At 39.1% G+C, this 16,891-nt stretch overlaps 1 protein-coding gene across 1 annotated transcript in view; it reads right to left on the bottom strand.

Moving 5' to 3' along the window:
• The window catches only part of LOC139729250 (uncharacterized), a 243,738-nt gene that overhangs the window by 60,270 nt on the left and 166,577 nt on the right, over positions 1–16,891 (bottom strand). The window contains exon 6 of the mRNA XM_071640181.1: positions 5,369–5,596. Within this exon, the coding sequence (XP_071496282.1) occupies positions 5,369–5,596 (228 nt within the window). The remainder of the gene's footprint in view (positions 1–5,368; positions 5,597–16,891) is intronic.

The raw sequence follows: 16,891 nt of genomic DNA, 5'->3' as shown, positions 1-16,891 counted from the left end.
TCTCTCTCTCTCTCTTTCTCTCTAAAAAAAAAATGAAAACATTCACACTTGAAGGGGTGGATACATTTAAAACGGAGTCAATTTAGAGTGAAATTGGAGTGAATTTTGAGTGAAAATGTTCATTTTCACTCGGAGTGACCTCCGGGATCACTCGAAGATTTTGGAGTGCTATTGATGTAGCGCGATTCCGCTGCTTAAATGCATTCAGTTTTGCTCATAATCATTAATTTCATCCTTCTTTTTTTTTCTTGGAAAGCAAGCACTCCTTAAAGAGGGAAAACCCCGATTGGACAAATTGCGACGTAAACATGCATTGACATAGTTATGTGATACGTATAAACAATTTATCATGAAAGGAGAGAAGGGTACCTACAGTACATGTATCCAAGATAAACATTATGCATGCACGTGTAGTACCACTTCTCGGGGACTCGAGTGAAGTTAAACGCAGCTTTGTTGATTACATAATGCCACTCTGGTGGTTTCGCCATACCCTTCTCTCTCTCCTACGTTTTCTTTGTTTTCTCCCTCTCTTTGTCTTTTTTTTCCCCCTACAAATCGTGTACTTTAAGAATAGACAGACGGTGTTAAACTTCAACTCAAGTGGCTTCTTAAGATCTGCGCCTCTTTCATCCATCTTAGGGACCGTGACACTATTGTGAATGACACAATTAAAAGCATCACACAAGGACTTTCACGCCTCGTTAGACCTTTAAGACTCAGATCTTTTTCTTTCTTTTTATGTGTGTGTGTGTAGACGTGGACGCCATTGGGAAATATCAAGCTCGAGACAATAAGTGGCCACTTACAATATAATGACCGACCGATGTTGAAGGTAGATTAAATCAGTAACTAAGTCAGAAATTAGGGAACCAGTAAATAAATAGGCAGCGATCGACACTTCGACGGTTTGCCAATCTAATGTGCAGCGATCGACGTCGAAAGTGTCAATCAAATACGTTATTTACGGTCGACGTCGAAGGTTGATAAAATCAGTAAGCAGCGATCGATGTCGAAGGTTGATAATCGGATGGGTGCTGTTCGTAATATTCCGAAGGTTCGTAATTCCGAAGGGTCGTTAAATTCGAAACACACAAATTCCCTAAACCTACAGGTTCGTTAATTCGAACGTTTGTGGCGTTATTCCGAAGGTTCGTTATTCTGAAGATTCATGAATCCGAAAATGAAATTAACGGAACAATATACCTTCTGAATAACGAATCTTCGGACTAGAGAGCCTTCGGAATAACGAACATCGGAATAATAGCTACCGATGTGTAAGGTTGATGAAATTATTAAATAGCGACCAATGTCCAAAGTTGATTAGGTCATACCGTCCGACGTTAGTGATCGAGAAAACTATAAAGTTGCGGCTGATGTCGAAAGTTGATAAAATAAGGACAATTAAATCAAATAGGTATAGCGTCCATAATGTCGAGATCAAATAAAATTGAGCAGCAACGAAGTGTCGAAGGTTTATGCAATCAACTTGGTATCGCACGACGTCGAATGTTAAGCAAAATTATCTGATTTATCCGACATTTGTTTTAGCATTGTAAAGAGGCTAAAGTTACCGTTATTCATTTCTGATCGCAAAAGCAATCATCCAACATTTACTAGTATTTTGACACCTTACGGAGCCGAATGTTACCGTTAATCATTTTCAAATGTTAAAGCAAACAACCGACATTCATTTTAGCATCTTACGGAGCTGAATGTTATCCTTTTTCATTTCCAAACGTGAAAGCAAACATCCGCTATTTATTTTAGCATCTAACTGAGCCGATTGATACCGTTAATCAGTTCCAAATGTAAAAGCAACAATCTGTTATTTATTTTAGCATCGTTCGGAGCAGAACATTACCGTTATTCATTTCCAAATTTAAAAGCAAACATCCGACAATCATTTTAGCATCGTACGGAGCCGAATGTTACTGTTTTTTCATTTTGAACGTCAAGGCAGACATCAGACATTTACTTTACCATCAAACGCAGCTGAATGTTACTGTTCTTCATTTCGAAATGTAATAGCAAATATCCGACATTTATTTTATTATATGGAGCAGACTGTTACTGCTATTCACCTCCAAACGTAAAAAGCAATCATCTGCCATTTTCTGGGCATCTTCCGGAGCCAAATGTTATTGCTATTTACTTTCGAAAGTAAAAGCAAACACCCGACATCTGTTTAATCATCATACGGAGTTGAATATTAGTGTTATTAATTTCCGAACATCAAAGGGATCATTCGACATTTATTTTAGCATCTTCCGGAGCTGAATGTTATTGTTATTTACTTTTGAACGTAAAAGCAAACATCCGGCATTTATTTTTATCATCGTACAGAGTTGAAAATTATTGTTATTCTTTTCCGAACGTCAAAGCAAAGATCCGACATTTATTTTAGCATCTTCCGGAGCTGAATGTTATTGTTATTTACTTTTGAACGTAAAAGCAAACATCCGGCATTTATTTTTATCATCGTACAGAGTTGAATATTATTGTTATTCATTTCCGAACGTCAAAGCAAAGATCCGACATTTATTTTAGCATCTTCCGGAGCTGAATGTTATTGTTATTTACTTTTGAACGTAAAAGCAAACATCCGGCATTTATTTTTATCATCGTACAGAGTTGAATATTATTGTTATTCATTTCCGAACGTCAAAGCAAAGATCCGACATTTATTTTAGCATCTTCCGGAGATGAATGTTATTGCTATTTACTTCCGAAAGTAAAAGCAAACATCCGACATTTATTTAATCATCGTACGGAGTATTATTGTTATTCATTTCCAAACGTCAAAGGGATCATTCGACATTTGCTTTAGCATATTCGGGAGCTGAATGTTATGGTTATTATTTTACTTTCGAACGTAAAAGCAAATATCCGGCAAATTACTGATACTTTTCAAAAGATTTTCGCGGATCGATTTCAGCTAATTTCCTTCATGTAGCCGATGGTTGACGGGAGAGTTTGATTTTCATATCATTAATTCCGCGCTGGAGCGCTCGGGCAAATGCGGGTGTTTAGACGAGCGTGAAAGTGCGGGCGACTTCCCTCGTCTGTACGCGTCCAAACGCCCGCGTATTACCTAGTACGCCCGGACGAAAGGGCTTCCCGCATTTGCCCTAGGGGTTTTCGTGACGTTTCCCGCGGTCGGCACTGTAGGTGAAAATAAAAACAACAACAAAAAAGGACTCTACCAAGGACCCCCACAAACATCTCACACCCATTCACAAGCAGTAACATCCATTCAATTGAGTGATATTGGCACATTTGTTTTTACTAATTGCAGTGTTTTGCTATTTTTTTTTTCTGTTGGACCACAAAGACAACCCTGCATAGGAACCAGAGTTTCAATAAACCATTCAGACCACATTTTGAGACCCATTTCTCTTAGAATGCATTTTCATTGACACCATCTAGGTGAAAACAAAAACAACAACAACAAAAAGTCTCTACCGAGGACCCCTAGGAGCATCTCACACCGCATCATCTGTGTGAAGGACAAGAGTCATCCTCCCTAGTAACCGTATCCAGCCAGAGGACACTCTGTCTTCGGGCCAGGGGAGGCGGTCACCGTCACACATGGTGGGCACGGCACTCTATCAACGCAACTGTTATTGAAAGCTGAGGGCAGACGAAACATAATTAATAGCAGCCACTTTATTCCCTCCCAGTTCGGTTATTTTTTCCTCCCCTCTCCTCCTGGCCTCAGGTTCCCTTAAAGGGATGAAATCCACATATTTTTACTGCTTCACATAATTCAAGCCAAAAGCAAAGAGCATTATATTTTTTTAATTTATAATATAGGCTGATTTTTTTTTCTGCTTTTTAACTGCGAACTTGTAGAGTTTTGTTCTTAATATTGTCAACAACTCATCGTTTTTGTTACAAGAGTCTACCTAAAAAGTGAAACATTGAACTTTTTACTTGTTTTTTCTTTCTTTCTTTCTTTCTTTCTTTTTCTTTTTCTTTTTCTTTTTTTTTTTTCTTTTTTTTGCTGATAAAGACCATTCCATGCTTGGCAATTTAGAAAGAACTTGGCCAATGCCCAGGAAAAAAAACAAAAAACAAAAAGAAAAAAAGAAAAGAAAATCAGAAATACAGATGTATGTCCTGATTAGACACTCATGTCTGGATACAACCCACGGCTTTATATTGGAGATCCTGTTCAGTGGTTTGAAATGTGGGCTATGACAGTTTGTGTAAAATTAAGTGAAGAACTGAAATATAGGTCCATTGAAATGCTTGAGGTATTGTTGTACAAGAAACATACCACTTCAATTCTGTCTAGTTTCTTTCAATGAAATGATATGAGAGGATTTTTTCTTTTACACATCAAGCATAGACAAGGGGTGATCTTTCTGATGTCCAGGGCATGAGAAAACTTAAATTTGCAGAATGCAGATGTGGTTTGTAATGGAGGGGGAGTAATCAGACTGCTGTTGCTGATCAGTAGTCTAGTTTACTCATATAGTCATATATGTGGGTACAATTTCTCTCAGTGGACCAAGTAATGAGCTGTTTGTGTCATCTGTTCCAATTACATGGCTTCCTTGCATGGAATACAGTCTGTATGCATATCTACTGAACCACAGCTTTGTCCAACAAGCTCAAGACATATCATTTTGATCATCAGGAGCATCTTTTATTTTGACATGGATGCATCAAATCTGTATGTCTAAGGCCAGTCCATTCACCTCCCTGATACACTGAGAACTTTAGGTCACTATCCTACATTCATAGGTGGATTCTCCACACAATTTCCAAAATGGGGAACACAGCCTCTGCTTGGCAAGAATGCATCTGAATAGAATATGTGATCACCTAGCTCCAAAACCCACAAAAATTCACAGATTGGGAATCTCTGTAATGGACAAATATGTGTCATTTGGGTTGACCTACTCAAATTTTTAAAGTTTGTCTTACCTGAAGGAGCAATATTTTCACTACTTACTTAGAAAATTTGCCAGCTTAAGACAAAGCCAAAATCAAGAGACTAGCATTTTTCCAGACCATATATTTTTTCCATCAAAATTTACACACAGCACACCTGAGGGACCCTAATCTTTATATCCTCTTTCCTAACTTTCTATGAAACTGCATCTCCTAACCCTCTCTTATTTAAAACACTTCGTGAATAAGTTAGGATGGGCCAATTCTAACAAGTTATAGACCATTCCAAAGGTCAAGGCTTACTCTTTTAAACTATGTAGAAATGTAGAAATTCATTTTGGCCTACTTTTTGTGGGTTTTTAGCAGGACAGTCACATATGTAAGTAAACCAATCTATTCCATGTCATGATGTATTGAGTGCCTTGGTCACTACCCTACACACAAAAGACAGGTTAGGATTCCTCACCGTCTCCGAGATGGGGTACTGTCGGATGAAGCGTCGGTGAGGCACGATGAGGTCGTCCATGCCGTCGATGAGGCCCGCCAGCTCCTGGATGATCTGGCGGTCGATGATGGCGTTGTCAGCCTCGTTCTTGCTGGCATTGATGGCCTTGGCCAGGGTGTTGACCGTGCTCCGGGCATTCTGGAGCAGCTCCTGGTCTGGGTGGTCATCCGGGGTGTTCTCAATGAGCTCCTGGAGCAGAAACAGAGATGGACAAATATGATTAGAAAAGGGACTTAGGGTGAAAATCCACTTCATGTCACTGTAGATTTTCATGAAATTCATGGTTGTTGAAATCACCACGAATGTTGGAGGCTCAATTTACATTTGACATAACATTAAAAACTTTGGTTAAAATGGCAAAGTTTAATTTTGTTAATGAATCAAAGCAAAAATAGACACAACCAGACATGCATGTCAAATAAGACAATATGTCATTGCCTTATATAACTCTGCCAATGGTCCACATATATCATATCTATCTCTATATCAACTCATCAAATAAGAACTTTCTAACACGACAGTATACTTTCACCATTGCAGTATTTCAAATGTAGCCACAAATTAAAGAATGCATACCATTCTTTCTAAAGAACAAAACAGGAGAGATACATCTTTCATGTATTACAACGGATGAACACATATCTGACATAATTAATATATTTACACACAGTTAAAGGCTGCATTGAATAAATAGGACACAAGTTAGACGATAGAAAACAAAAACATCACAAACAATGGTGCAATTCAACAATTTTCTAGACATCTTGATTCACCATAAAAATCCCAAACAGATTGGTGAAGCGAAGAGACACCAGGCAACGTCTTCCCTTGTAGAGGTCTGGAGGATGATACAATCACCACCATGCAACCACCGGATTCTGCCCAACTTGGCTCTACCCGAAGCACAGACAACAACTTCACCCAAGAGGATGCCTGGACACTCGCTCAAAAAAAAGGCCCAGAGTCTGATGGGAGTGTGTACCAATGCGTCAAGGCGGAAACTTCCCCAACGGAGGTTAACAAGAGATGAGAACTTTGCCCACCGACCGGCGGGCTGGCGAGCATCTTATCTTATGCTGATGTGAATATGGCGGACCGTTTCGGTCCATCTGGCCTTCAAACACACCGCCAGCTGTGTGCCTAATTCACAAATTTAATGTCTGTTTTGCCATCATTGGCAGATGATATTGAGACTGTAAATCATAATGTCTGAGGTTGAAGTACTCTTCCATTAATTCATTTTACTGTCCCCATTTTTATGAGTATGGCCTAAAAACACATAACAAATCTTAAATACGTTATTTCCCCTTTCATTACTTTTAAAGGGGAAAATAAAATTCTTGGCAATACTCTGGAAGTAGAAGTTCCTTGTATAACAAAATGCAATGTCATTCCATTCTATGATGACGTCAGGTCTATTCCGAAGTCACACTACACTGCTAATTGAATGATTTTATGTAAAAACTGGGTATCATCAGAACAGATATTCCAGTCCCATGCATCTCTCATACTGCAAATTCTCTATCCTACCTGAACCCTCAACAAACTGGGGACTCTGTTTGCCCGAACAAATACACAGTATTTTGTGCACATTGCATGCATCACAAGTGTAACATCTCTCATGGCTGGGGTCAAGGGTCACAGATGTTCTCTGATGCTGTCCTGGCCTTATTTTTGAACATATGACAAAACTAGAGTCTGGCAAAGGTTAAAGCAGGAGAAAATACATCTTAAACAGCAGACACACAGCTGGAGAAATTCAAACTTAAGGAAGGAGAGATTTTGCGTAAATGACCTTAAAACAAAAGCAGCTGAAAAAGAGAATGTAGGGGTCTCTGTCAGAAATTTCCCTATTTGCCAAAATACCAGGTGTTGACTTGATCAATGGGATTACTGAGAAGATGAAAACACTGAAAGTTTAGTGTAGGACACTTAAAAAAAATGCTAGGTCTATCAGAGTTAAGGCACAAAAGCATGATACCATCTCAAGCTATTGAAAAGATACCCTTGGCAAGCACTGTGTCTACAGGAAAAAAGCCACTTAAAGAGTTTTTGTTGTCATTTTTATGAGAATAATTTGAGGATGATTCATTGTAGAGGAATTTCCATTTGTAGATATCATTACTTCCATGGTTTAGATTACGGCAAAATATCTGATGTTGCGGCTTTCCTTTAACCCCTTGAGGATGGGCTGATTTTGCTACAACACATATTTCCCATAGACACCTGCCCAAGGATCATGTATTTGCTCCGTTTATTTAGAAAACTAGAAATAAACCCAAATCACATCCCATTTTCTCCATGCACACAAATGCTGTTGTCTTGTAGTGCACATGCCTACTAGCTATGCATTTGTGAGTCTGCATCTATTCTGAGGGTCTAACTTGTTTGAATGTCTGCCTGTCTGTCAGTTCGTGTGTGTGTGTGTGTGTGTATGTGTCTGTCTGTCTGCGTCTGCCTTTATGTTTGTAAGGAAATGGGAGAATGGAGGCAGTGATATGAGAGAGAAAAAAATGGCTGAGAGAGGGGGAAAAAGAATCTTCTGACAAATTTAGCTCATCTCTAATCATTCAGAGACCATCAGATGCAGCAGACCCCAATCTCCTCATGAAATTGCAAATCAATTTCTCCCAGAAGGGACAGATGCAAAAAAAAAAAGAAGAACTGCTCGCGCAATCACATACTGGCCAAATATTAGACCAGCCCAAGGTCAAAGCACTTGCCAATGAAGGGGGCAATGAAAACACTTCTACGGATGCCTAATTGATTGCTTTTGTGCTCTCTGTTCCCTAGAAAACATTCAGCTGGGAAATCTGTGATGTAGGGCGCAAGAGCATCGTGGGAGCAAAAAATATAAAATGGTCCTGACCCATCTCGGAAGACACTAAAACGGCGTTGCCATGGTTACTCCTCCATGTGGCATCATCACAGGTGTCGGCCGATCATGTCCAGGAAGCGTGCATCTCTGATGTCACGCGAGATGTCGGTGGCACGCACAGATTGGATAGGAACCATCACGTTTCAGGATAATGTAATGTATGGCTGGACTTTGACCTCAATTGGGATACATAAAAAGGAATATACACCTGTATGTTTAACACTTTTCATACCGGGGACCGTGGACTGTGTGTACAATGCGATAGAATTTCCCATGCCAATCGACACTCAACGTAAACAGAGAGTTAAAGTGGAATAAAATGACGAGAATTGATTGCACTGTGAATATGTGCAGTTAGCAAAGACTCTATTCTTATTTTGCCCGCTGCCTGAGTCTATGTATCATTTATTATTGCTTTAAGTAATCACACATTATGGAAGTTGCAGTGTTGATACCACCCATCAAGCCACTGAAATCTCTTGGCATCATACTCATGTAACTATCCCTTTCCATATATCTTCTTCAAGTGGTGTTGCTGTAATATATAATACAAAAAATATGTAATCTGTCACATTGAACTTCCCACAGAGATGTGATCACAGGAGACATAAGATCCATCACCCATACAAAGTCCACAGAATCCTCTTCTTGTGACATAAAGTACACCCCAAATTTTCAGACACATGCACATAAACAGAGGCACATTCATACATACTTACACATCTATCATTGCATGTTAAAATATATACACAGAATGTACATACAAACATACAGAGATACATACAATCACATAACACACACAATCACATAGCACACACATACATACACACACACACACACACACACACACTCACCCACACACTCTATGCAGATAGAGTTGGTCAGAGATGGAAGAGAATGGGAGAGAGAGAGAAGGGGGGAAGAGAGAGAGTGAGTGGGAGAGAGATACCTTGTGGTTTTATCTACAGATCTCAATCTGATGTGAAATAACTGATGTTACAATCCTCAGCCCATACAAAACTTCTATGTCTGTGCTCATGCAAAATAGGAAACCACAGTATATTTTGTTTCTTATATATGGACATCATGCCTATAAGCAAATATCACAAATGTACACACACTGGCACACACACTCTCACATACACACACACATTCTCTTTCTCACACACACACGCATAAGCACAACAAAGAAAGGATGAGATAGAAAGAGATAAGTGCATATATAATATCACAATATTGCTAATGGTTCTATATCACAATGTTTGAGGTGAACAGGAAAGATAATGCTATAACTAACAAGCACACATATATATTTTATTATACTCATACAAACACACAACGAACATACACACACACACATGGCAGAGAGTGAGAGGGGAGAGAGATAGAGAGAGAGAGAGAGGAATATATAGATACATAATTTGTCAATTATTATGTCATGATTATATCATGTGAACCAGCTAAATAGATAAAGAAGATGAAAAGCATTTTAACCCACTGAGGACGAGTCCCGAGTATACTCAGGCAGGTGTCTATGGGAACAATGCGTGTTATAGCAAAATCAAACCATCCTGGACGGGTTAATAGTCAAGGATAACAATGAATATAGCGCGAGCATCTCATCACCACTACGCCAAATAAGTCGCAGGAATGAACATGCACGCCCCGTAGCAATCCCCCACCGGCATCATATTTCAATCATGAATCAATGAAGATGGAAGAGATGACTGGGTCTGTGCACTATTTTCAGCTAAATGGCAGCAGGGGCCCCACTGCATCACTAATCACTCTGTGACCTCACACAGGGAATTTATAGAAGAGGGATGAATAGTGTGTGTTTTCTGTTTTTTCCTTTTTGGCTCAGTTCCTGAGACCCCCCTGGGAATGCACGCTGTGATTATCTTTATACCATTACCTTAATCTCAAAATAGTAATGAGAGAGAGAGAGCATTGCAGTGAAAGATTTATCCAAGATTATGACTAACATCTTGGAGGTCATATAACTGAGATTACCATCTACAGACCGATAAGAACTGGCAAAACACCTGGCATTGACTGTAGTGTCCCAGTTGCGCATGCGAATGCTGAATGCATGGTATACATTGAGGCAGGCGCGAGCCAGTTGCCATATCATGCATTCACCATACGCGTGCGTGCATGGGACACTGTAGCAATGGCGAATTTTCCTGCCAGACTGGATCAGTCTACAATACCCTTCTTCAAAAATCACTCTAATAGCACCCTCGCCACAACATACTCTATCATCAGAGTTACAAGTTACAGCATGTACGTGTACTTTTTGCCTCATTTTTGCATGTTGAATACCACCCACAGCATGTGGTATTCTGCATTTCTCATTCAGAACAGGAAGCAATCTCTCCCTGTTGAACCTTGTTCGACGTAAAAATGTCACTGTGAAATCATAGAATGAGAAGAGTGAAGAAGACACAGCATCTTACAGGAAAATGTGAATAATAAGGTGACATTTTACTGTACAAAAGATCTTCCTCGAGGCCAGTGCAGGTATGCGACGGAGACATTTTCAGGCGCTCCTCGAACATCATTTTAGGATAATGCAAGGACAATCAAAATGTTCGCAAATTCTTCCACATTCCCCCAACACTGCCCGCATTCAACTGATCTGATGACCTTCAATCTATGCATTGAAAGATCACATTCTCTCTTACAGAAAGATTCCACTTTACCCTTCAAGTCATACCAATCTTCAATATGTTTCTATAAAATATGTCTTCCTCTCAGTCTATCTATCTGTCTGTCTGTCTGTCTGTCTGTCTCTCAATTTAAATGTTTCTCTACCTGTGTACTTTAAGGTCAAACTCCATCTCCTGTTAAATTTGACAACATTCTGACGTTGTAATTTTAGCAAATGATAACTTCTTTGAATGGTAAGTTGCAACAGATGCTAAACTTTTCTCTGAAGTGATTGAAAATATAACAATGTAAGTATTAAGAAGCCATGACATTATTGCCCCATCTAATTTACATCAAATGCAAGTAAAAGCATTACAACTATTTGTTGAAGGTTGAAAAGAATCAATGTCATCCAACTTTATTGTCATTAGTCAGATGTAGGGAGATTTCATTGCTTCAATTGTTTAACCTGCATTCATTTCTCCATAAGGTCAATTCAAACATGGAGTGCAATGCTTCCCTTTAAGACATTATGCATGCATGGTAATTCTCTACATGACTATCTAGTTTGATGTTCCCTTTAAAGGGATCATATAATTTTGGTTGAGACCAACTTCTCTTTTCTCATTTTTTTTTTGTGAAATAAAAAAAAAAATTCTTATGAAATATGAAAGAGCATGTAATTTTAAGAGGAATTCAGCATTTATTTGATGAAACTGGTTTTGAAATAGCTGAGATAACCAAAACAGACCGATGGTAATAAAAGGTGAGACCGACCTTGTATTAGTGTCGCCTTGTTTTACTTTGTTTTTGGATGTCTCAGCCATTCCAAAACGGATTTGTATCAAATAAACTTTTAATTCCTCTTAGAATGGTATGCTTTGTACTATCTAATTAGTGGCCTTTTTAGCACCTCGCAAAAAAGATAAAAGCCCAATCCTCCTCTCCACCAATGCTATACCATCCCTTTAAGACACAAGTCTCTATATATGACTACCTATACTGAGCTGTGATGTGTTGGGATGTTCAGAGCTCTGATGCAGTAGCTACAGATAAGACAGCAGTGCCTGGTATAATGATGAAAACATGTCTGTGCCGGGAGAAATCTGGCCTTGGGCATGATGCTGGGATGATGTATGGAGTGGATTTGGAAGTGCGTTCACACTCTCAATTAATACTTTCTTATACAGCTCACTCCATAGGAGCATGAACTATGGAGGTGGTAGGGGAATGATGGTGTGGAATAAAGGATGAAGCTTGTTCACATCTTCCCTATAAGCCAGTTTGCAGTTTCACTTTGCATATGAGCAGAAAAAAGGTCATTCTGACCAAAAGGCATGTTGAATTTTGAATTCACTGAGATAAGCATCTGTGATGTATTATCATATAATGATTATTCATGTGACCCTTATAAAAAAAAATAATAAATTGCTGCTTGCCAGCACATCCACCTGATAGCAAAAGTGGTATTTGGCAATATCAATACAAAGAGATTGTTAATGCAAGATAATGAAATGGATGCTTTCCCAAGTGTTAATTTACGGATCATTCTGGTCGTCTGGTCTACGCAAGTCCATGCAAGTCCATTCTTAGTTAGAGCAGGATTGATGAATACCATAAATCATTAGTAAAGCTTATGCATTATGTCGCTCTATAAACAAGTGAAGTGCCCCTAACCGACTGATAAAAAAGAAAGGTCATTTGGACCAATGTGCCCATGAGCTCACTCTGAACTGGCGTATTATGGGAGCACTACCTACGGATTTTAACTTAAAGGGAAGCAGTCCTGAGATTTTCACTGTACTGATAATTAAAAAGAGTAAAAAATATAACCTTTCACCAATTTATACGCGTGGACATCTAAAATTGTCTCCGTACACGATTTTAAAAAAATAATTCCTGCAAGCGATCGTGTAAGAGCCTGCCAAAAGGTGCAACGTCATTGATGCCCTACTCTCAAGTTGACAGCCGTGCCTCAGAAAACCAATTTAAGTGTTCAAAATGATATCTGATTTTTTTCATAAAATGTGACAATATGTGGTTTTATTATTTCAAACAAAATATTTCAAGCTTATCTATATATACAATTAATATAAAAATAAATAGTAAACACGTATTTATAAATAACTAGGAATGACGAGCAGAACACCGCTGGAAAGAGTTGTGCATCGATGACGTATGACTCTCCGCCAAGACTTGCTCATTTGCAGAGTCACACTTTTTTAACCGAAATGTACGAGCTTATTTGGTGATTTGAAAGTTTGTTTTCGATGAAAGTAGTTCATTGGAGGTACCAACAACAACATATTTTTTTTAATTTCGTGAGGACTGCGTCCCTTTAAATATCATCAGTGAACAATAGAGTGGTTGTTTATGACACCCTCATCATTTCAATTGTGTAAAGCATAGGATTATGGATTGTGGATTTCATGTAATGATGCAGGGAAAATGCAGAGTAGAGTTGGAAGCAAGTTCAAACTTTTCTCTCTGTTTTTTTAAAGCTATGCTGTCTGCACACCACATGCTTGGAAATGTGAAGGATTAAAGTGCATTTAAGAGTGGCATCTCTTTGCCAAATTATGACTATGTTCCACTGGATGAAAACATGCTCAGAGTCTACTCTCCTAGGCATTTAAAATCCCGATTCTTGGGGCTGAAAGCATTTTCCCTCTCCCCATTCTCACAGCTTTCCCGAGTCCAACTTGCAAACATCACTGAATCTGTAAGTGCCAAACTACTTATGGGGTGGACGTCATCTTACTATTCAAAAGAATGGGTGAAAAAATGGTCATGATTCCATGCAGCTTTTTTTTTTTTTCCAAGATAACAAGAGAGCTGCACCACCTTTATGCCAAGAGTGGAAATGGTATTGAAGTACTGTGGATCTGGGCTAGAAAAACACTTTTTTGAATGAAGTTCCACAGCAATGAAATAGGAGAATAAATTTCATCCATTTTCAAAAAAGCAAAGTTACCGATTTCCCACATTGGAAATAAGAGAAGTTGCATTGGCATTAAAGCACGCATTGTTTTGGCATGCTGTTTTTGGCAGAATTCACAAAAAGAAATCATCATAAGAATACAAGGAGTGTACCTCTTTTTGTGTGGACACTGCCAATAGATGTGGTGTGACTTGAGTGAGAAAAACTTTGAATGTAAACAAGCCAAGAGAAAAATTTGGCTACTGACTACTGCCCCCACAAGCCATTCTGTGCACATCTGTACAATTCTTCAGGTGAATACGCTGACAGGTCTCTATAAGCATCTCAGAGAGGCGCCATGGGGGTGCTCGGTGTGAACGCAACAAACGATTCTGCAGGCGCCCGAATCGGTGTTAACGGCACATGACATGTTTATTACCACAAGATGCTAATTGGCAAGCCATATTCCTACATGCCACCTAACCCCTGCAAAATAAACCTGGCTGCAGTGCATATCCAAGCTGCATCAAAACCCTGACCTATGGGGTCGTTATGAAAATATGGAAATGCAAGACACATAGAGGTGGACCTCTATTTGCCAAAGTTAGCATTCATTCTGTTAATGAAATCAAAAATGTATGTTCTTATTGGCTCTACCATACTGTACTCTGTTGAAATATTAGAAAATGCAATGTATTTCTTAAAAAGTACAATAATTTACAACAGAAAAAAAAATGTCATACCTAACGTCATATATAATACATACTATTCACACTTTCAGCGATAGTGCCCCAGGCTAGTGGCTGACCAGGATGGCAACTTCATAAAATTTCAGGCAGACGGGAGGAAAATTAACGCTTCGCATGCAGTCAGCCCGGCTAAAAATGCCAAAAGGTCATAGTGACCCTTGTAACATTGTCTGCTCTGCGGTGTATCACACGCATCACTGCAATCACTATGCACGCACATTATGGATACCTGGGAAGATGACAAATTCGTAATACCTTTTTAAGATGGTGCCTTTATCACGATGAATATTCTGTTCCTAATTCTTACGCTTTCCACTCATCATTTTGGTCAGCAGCGAAGAATATGATCGGAAGAACATTCGACATGCTAACATGCTTAACCCTCTGAAGACCATCCCCCAAGTATACTCGGCCAGGTGTCTATTGGAAATATGTGTTATAGCAACATCAGCTCGTCCTTAAAGGACAAGTCCACCTTCATAGACATGTGGGTTGAGTGAATGCAGCAGTATCAATAGAACACATCAGTGAGAGTTTGAGCAAATCGGACAATCCGTTCAAAAGTTACGAATATTTTAAGTATCTGCGCAGTAACTGCCGGAAGAGAAGACTACTACAGTATATGATGTCACATGCATACAACTATATAAGGAAAATAAAAAGAGAATTTCACAAAACTTTACTTTTTGAATAAAGTGCACAGTTCTTTGACTTGCTACTGACGTATTTTAAGGGTAATATTATTCCCCCTGCCTTCTGAAAGAGAGAAGTCGAGTGTTATTTTGTTATGGGAGAAAAATGGGAATATGTTGAATTTTCTTTCTTCTTTCTTTATATCGTTGTACTCATGTGACATCACAAGCTATAGTAGTCTTTTCATCCAGCCGTGACTGAGCAGAAACTTCAAAAATTCATAACTTTTTAATGGATTGTCCGGTTTTGCTCAAAAACTCTCACTGTTGTGTTCTACTAATAATGCTGCATTCACTCACCCACATGTCTATGAAGGTGAACACTCATACTTTGGTATCGAGGGCAAACTTTGTACCAAAGGCTGGGGGGGGGGGGGGGGGGGGGAGGAGGGGATGGAGCAACAAATCCAATACACCAAGACACTCAAAAAAGCAAATCAGTTCAGATTTAATGGGGATGATTTCAAGAGGAATTTGTATATCATATGTGAACCCACTGAATTCAGGGAGACTAATGAAACACTCACTGAAAGTTTCAGGAAAACACACTGGTCAACCATTTAAACGATATGCATTTTTAAAGTTTGGGGTAATTTAGTTTGCTGCCCTCTGTAGATAAAAACTCTACAACTGTTATGATAGAAGAACTATACAGAGAAAATATGAGGATTTCATAAAAAGTAATTTTCTTTCAATAGGAAATCATACCAGCTCTTGTCCTAGCTCCTCAGGAAGGTATGAAAAATAAAAATTGCCTAAATATATCTCAGACAGCTATGGAAAGAGGCCAAATCCATGTTTATTTTGGGGAAGCTTCCCGTTGGAAAATGAGATAAGAATCAAAGGTAACATGAGTCCCTAAGAAGTACCACCAGAGCAATGTGATCAAGTTCACTGTTTCAAAAATACAACACAATTAATGGCATATTCAATGCTACACTGGTGATCAGATAGTCTTAGCCTTCACATTTCTATGTTTTGTTTCCATCACCTCTACCAGAAGAAGATAACTCTCAAAATCAGCTAATTGTTTTTACAGAGATCTGGTATAGAAATTAGTATGTGTTTCTGAAAGCATGCACTGGAAATGGAATGACAAAACCATGTTATGAATTAACATGTATCTGACCACAGAAATGTTATTATTATAGCAATGGCATCTTTACACAAAAAAGAAATGGATAATGTCATGAATCAAGGCTAGCAATGCACTGAAGAAACAGAAGCTGGTAGGATCATGACCGCATCTGTCTGTAAGGGCAACATAAATACAACACACCTGGGGGTGAAGACATGCAAGAATCTATACCTTCTAGATGCATTCTCCCAACCCCCTTTCTACCCCACCCCGCCAAACTTTTTTAACCCCTAAGGTGCTTCCAAGAGAGTGGGGAGGCTTGGGTCATAATTAGGGCATGGGTGATGAAGGGTGATGATATGGGAGGTAACGAGGCCCTTATGAGGGGGCTAGATTGGATCTGGTCGATGGGAGGGTGGGTGCATGGAATCAGAAAGCACGGAGGGCATCGTCCTGAACATGGCTAGCCTTGCAACAAGGCTAAGCAGAATTACATTTTCATTTACCGCATTCGC

Source organism: Diadema antillarum, unplaced genomic scaffold, assembly GCF_040938485.1.
Source record: "Diadema antillarum isolate AM-2024a unplaced genomic scaffold, OU_Dant_1.0 seq00000229_RagTag, whole genome shotgun sequence".
NCBI lineage: Eukaryota > Metazoa > Echinodermata > Echinoidea > Diadematoida > Diadematidae > Diadema > Diadema antillarum.
This window is presented reverse-complemented; position numbering and strand designations above follow the sequence as displayed.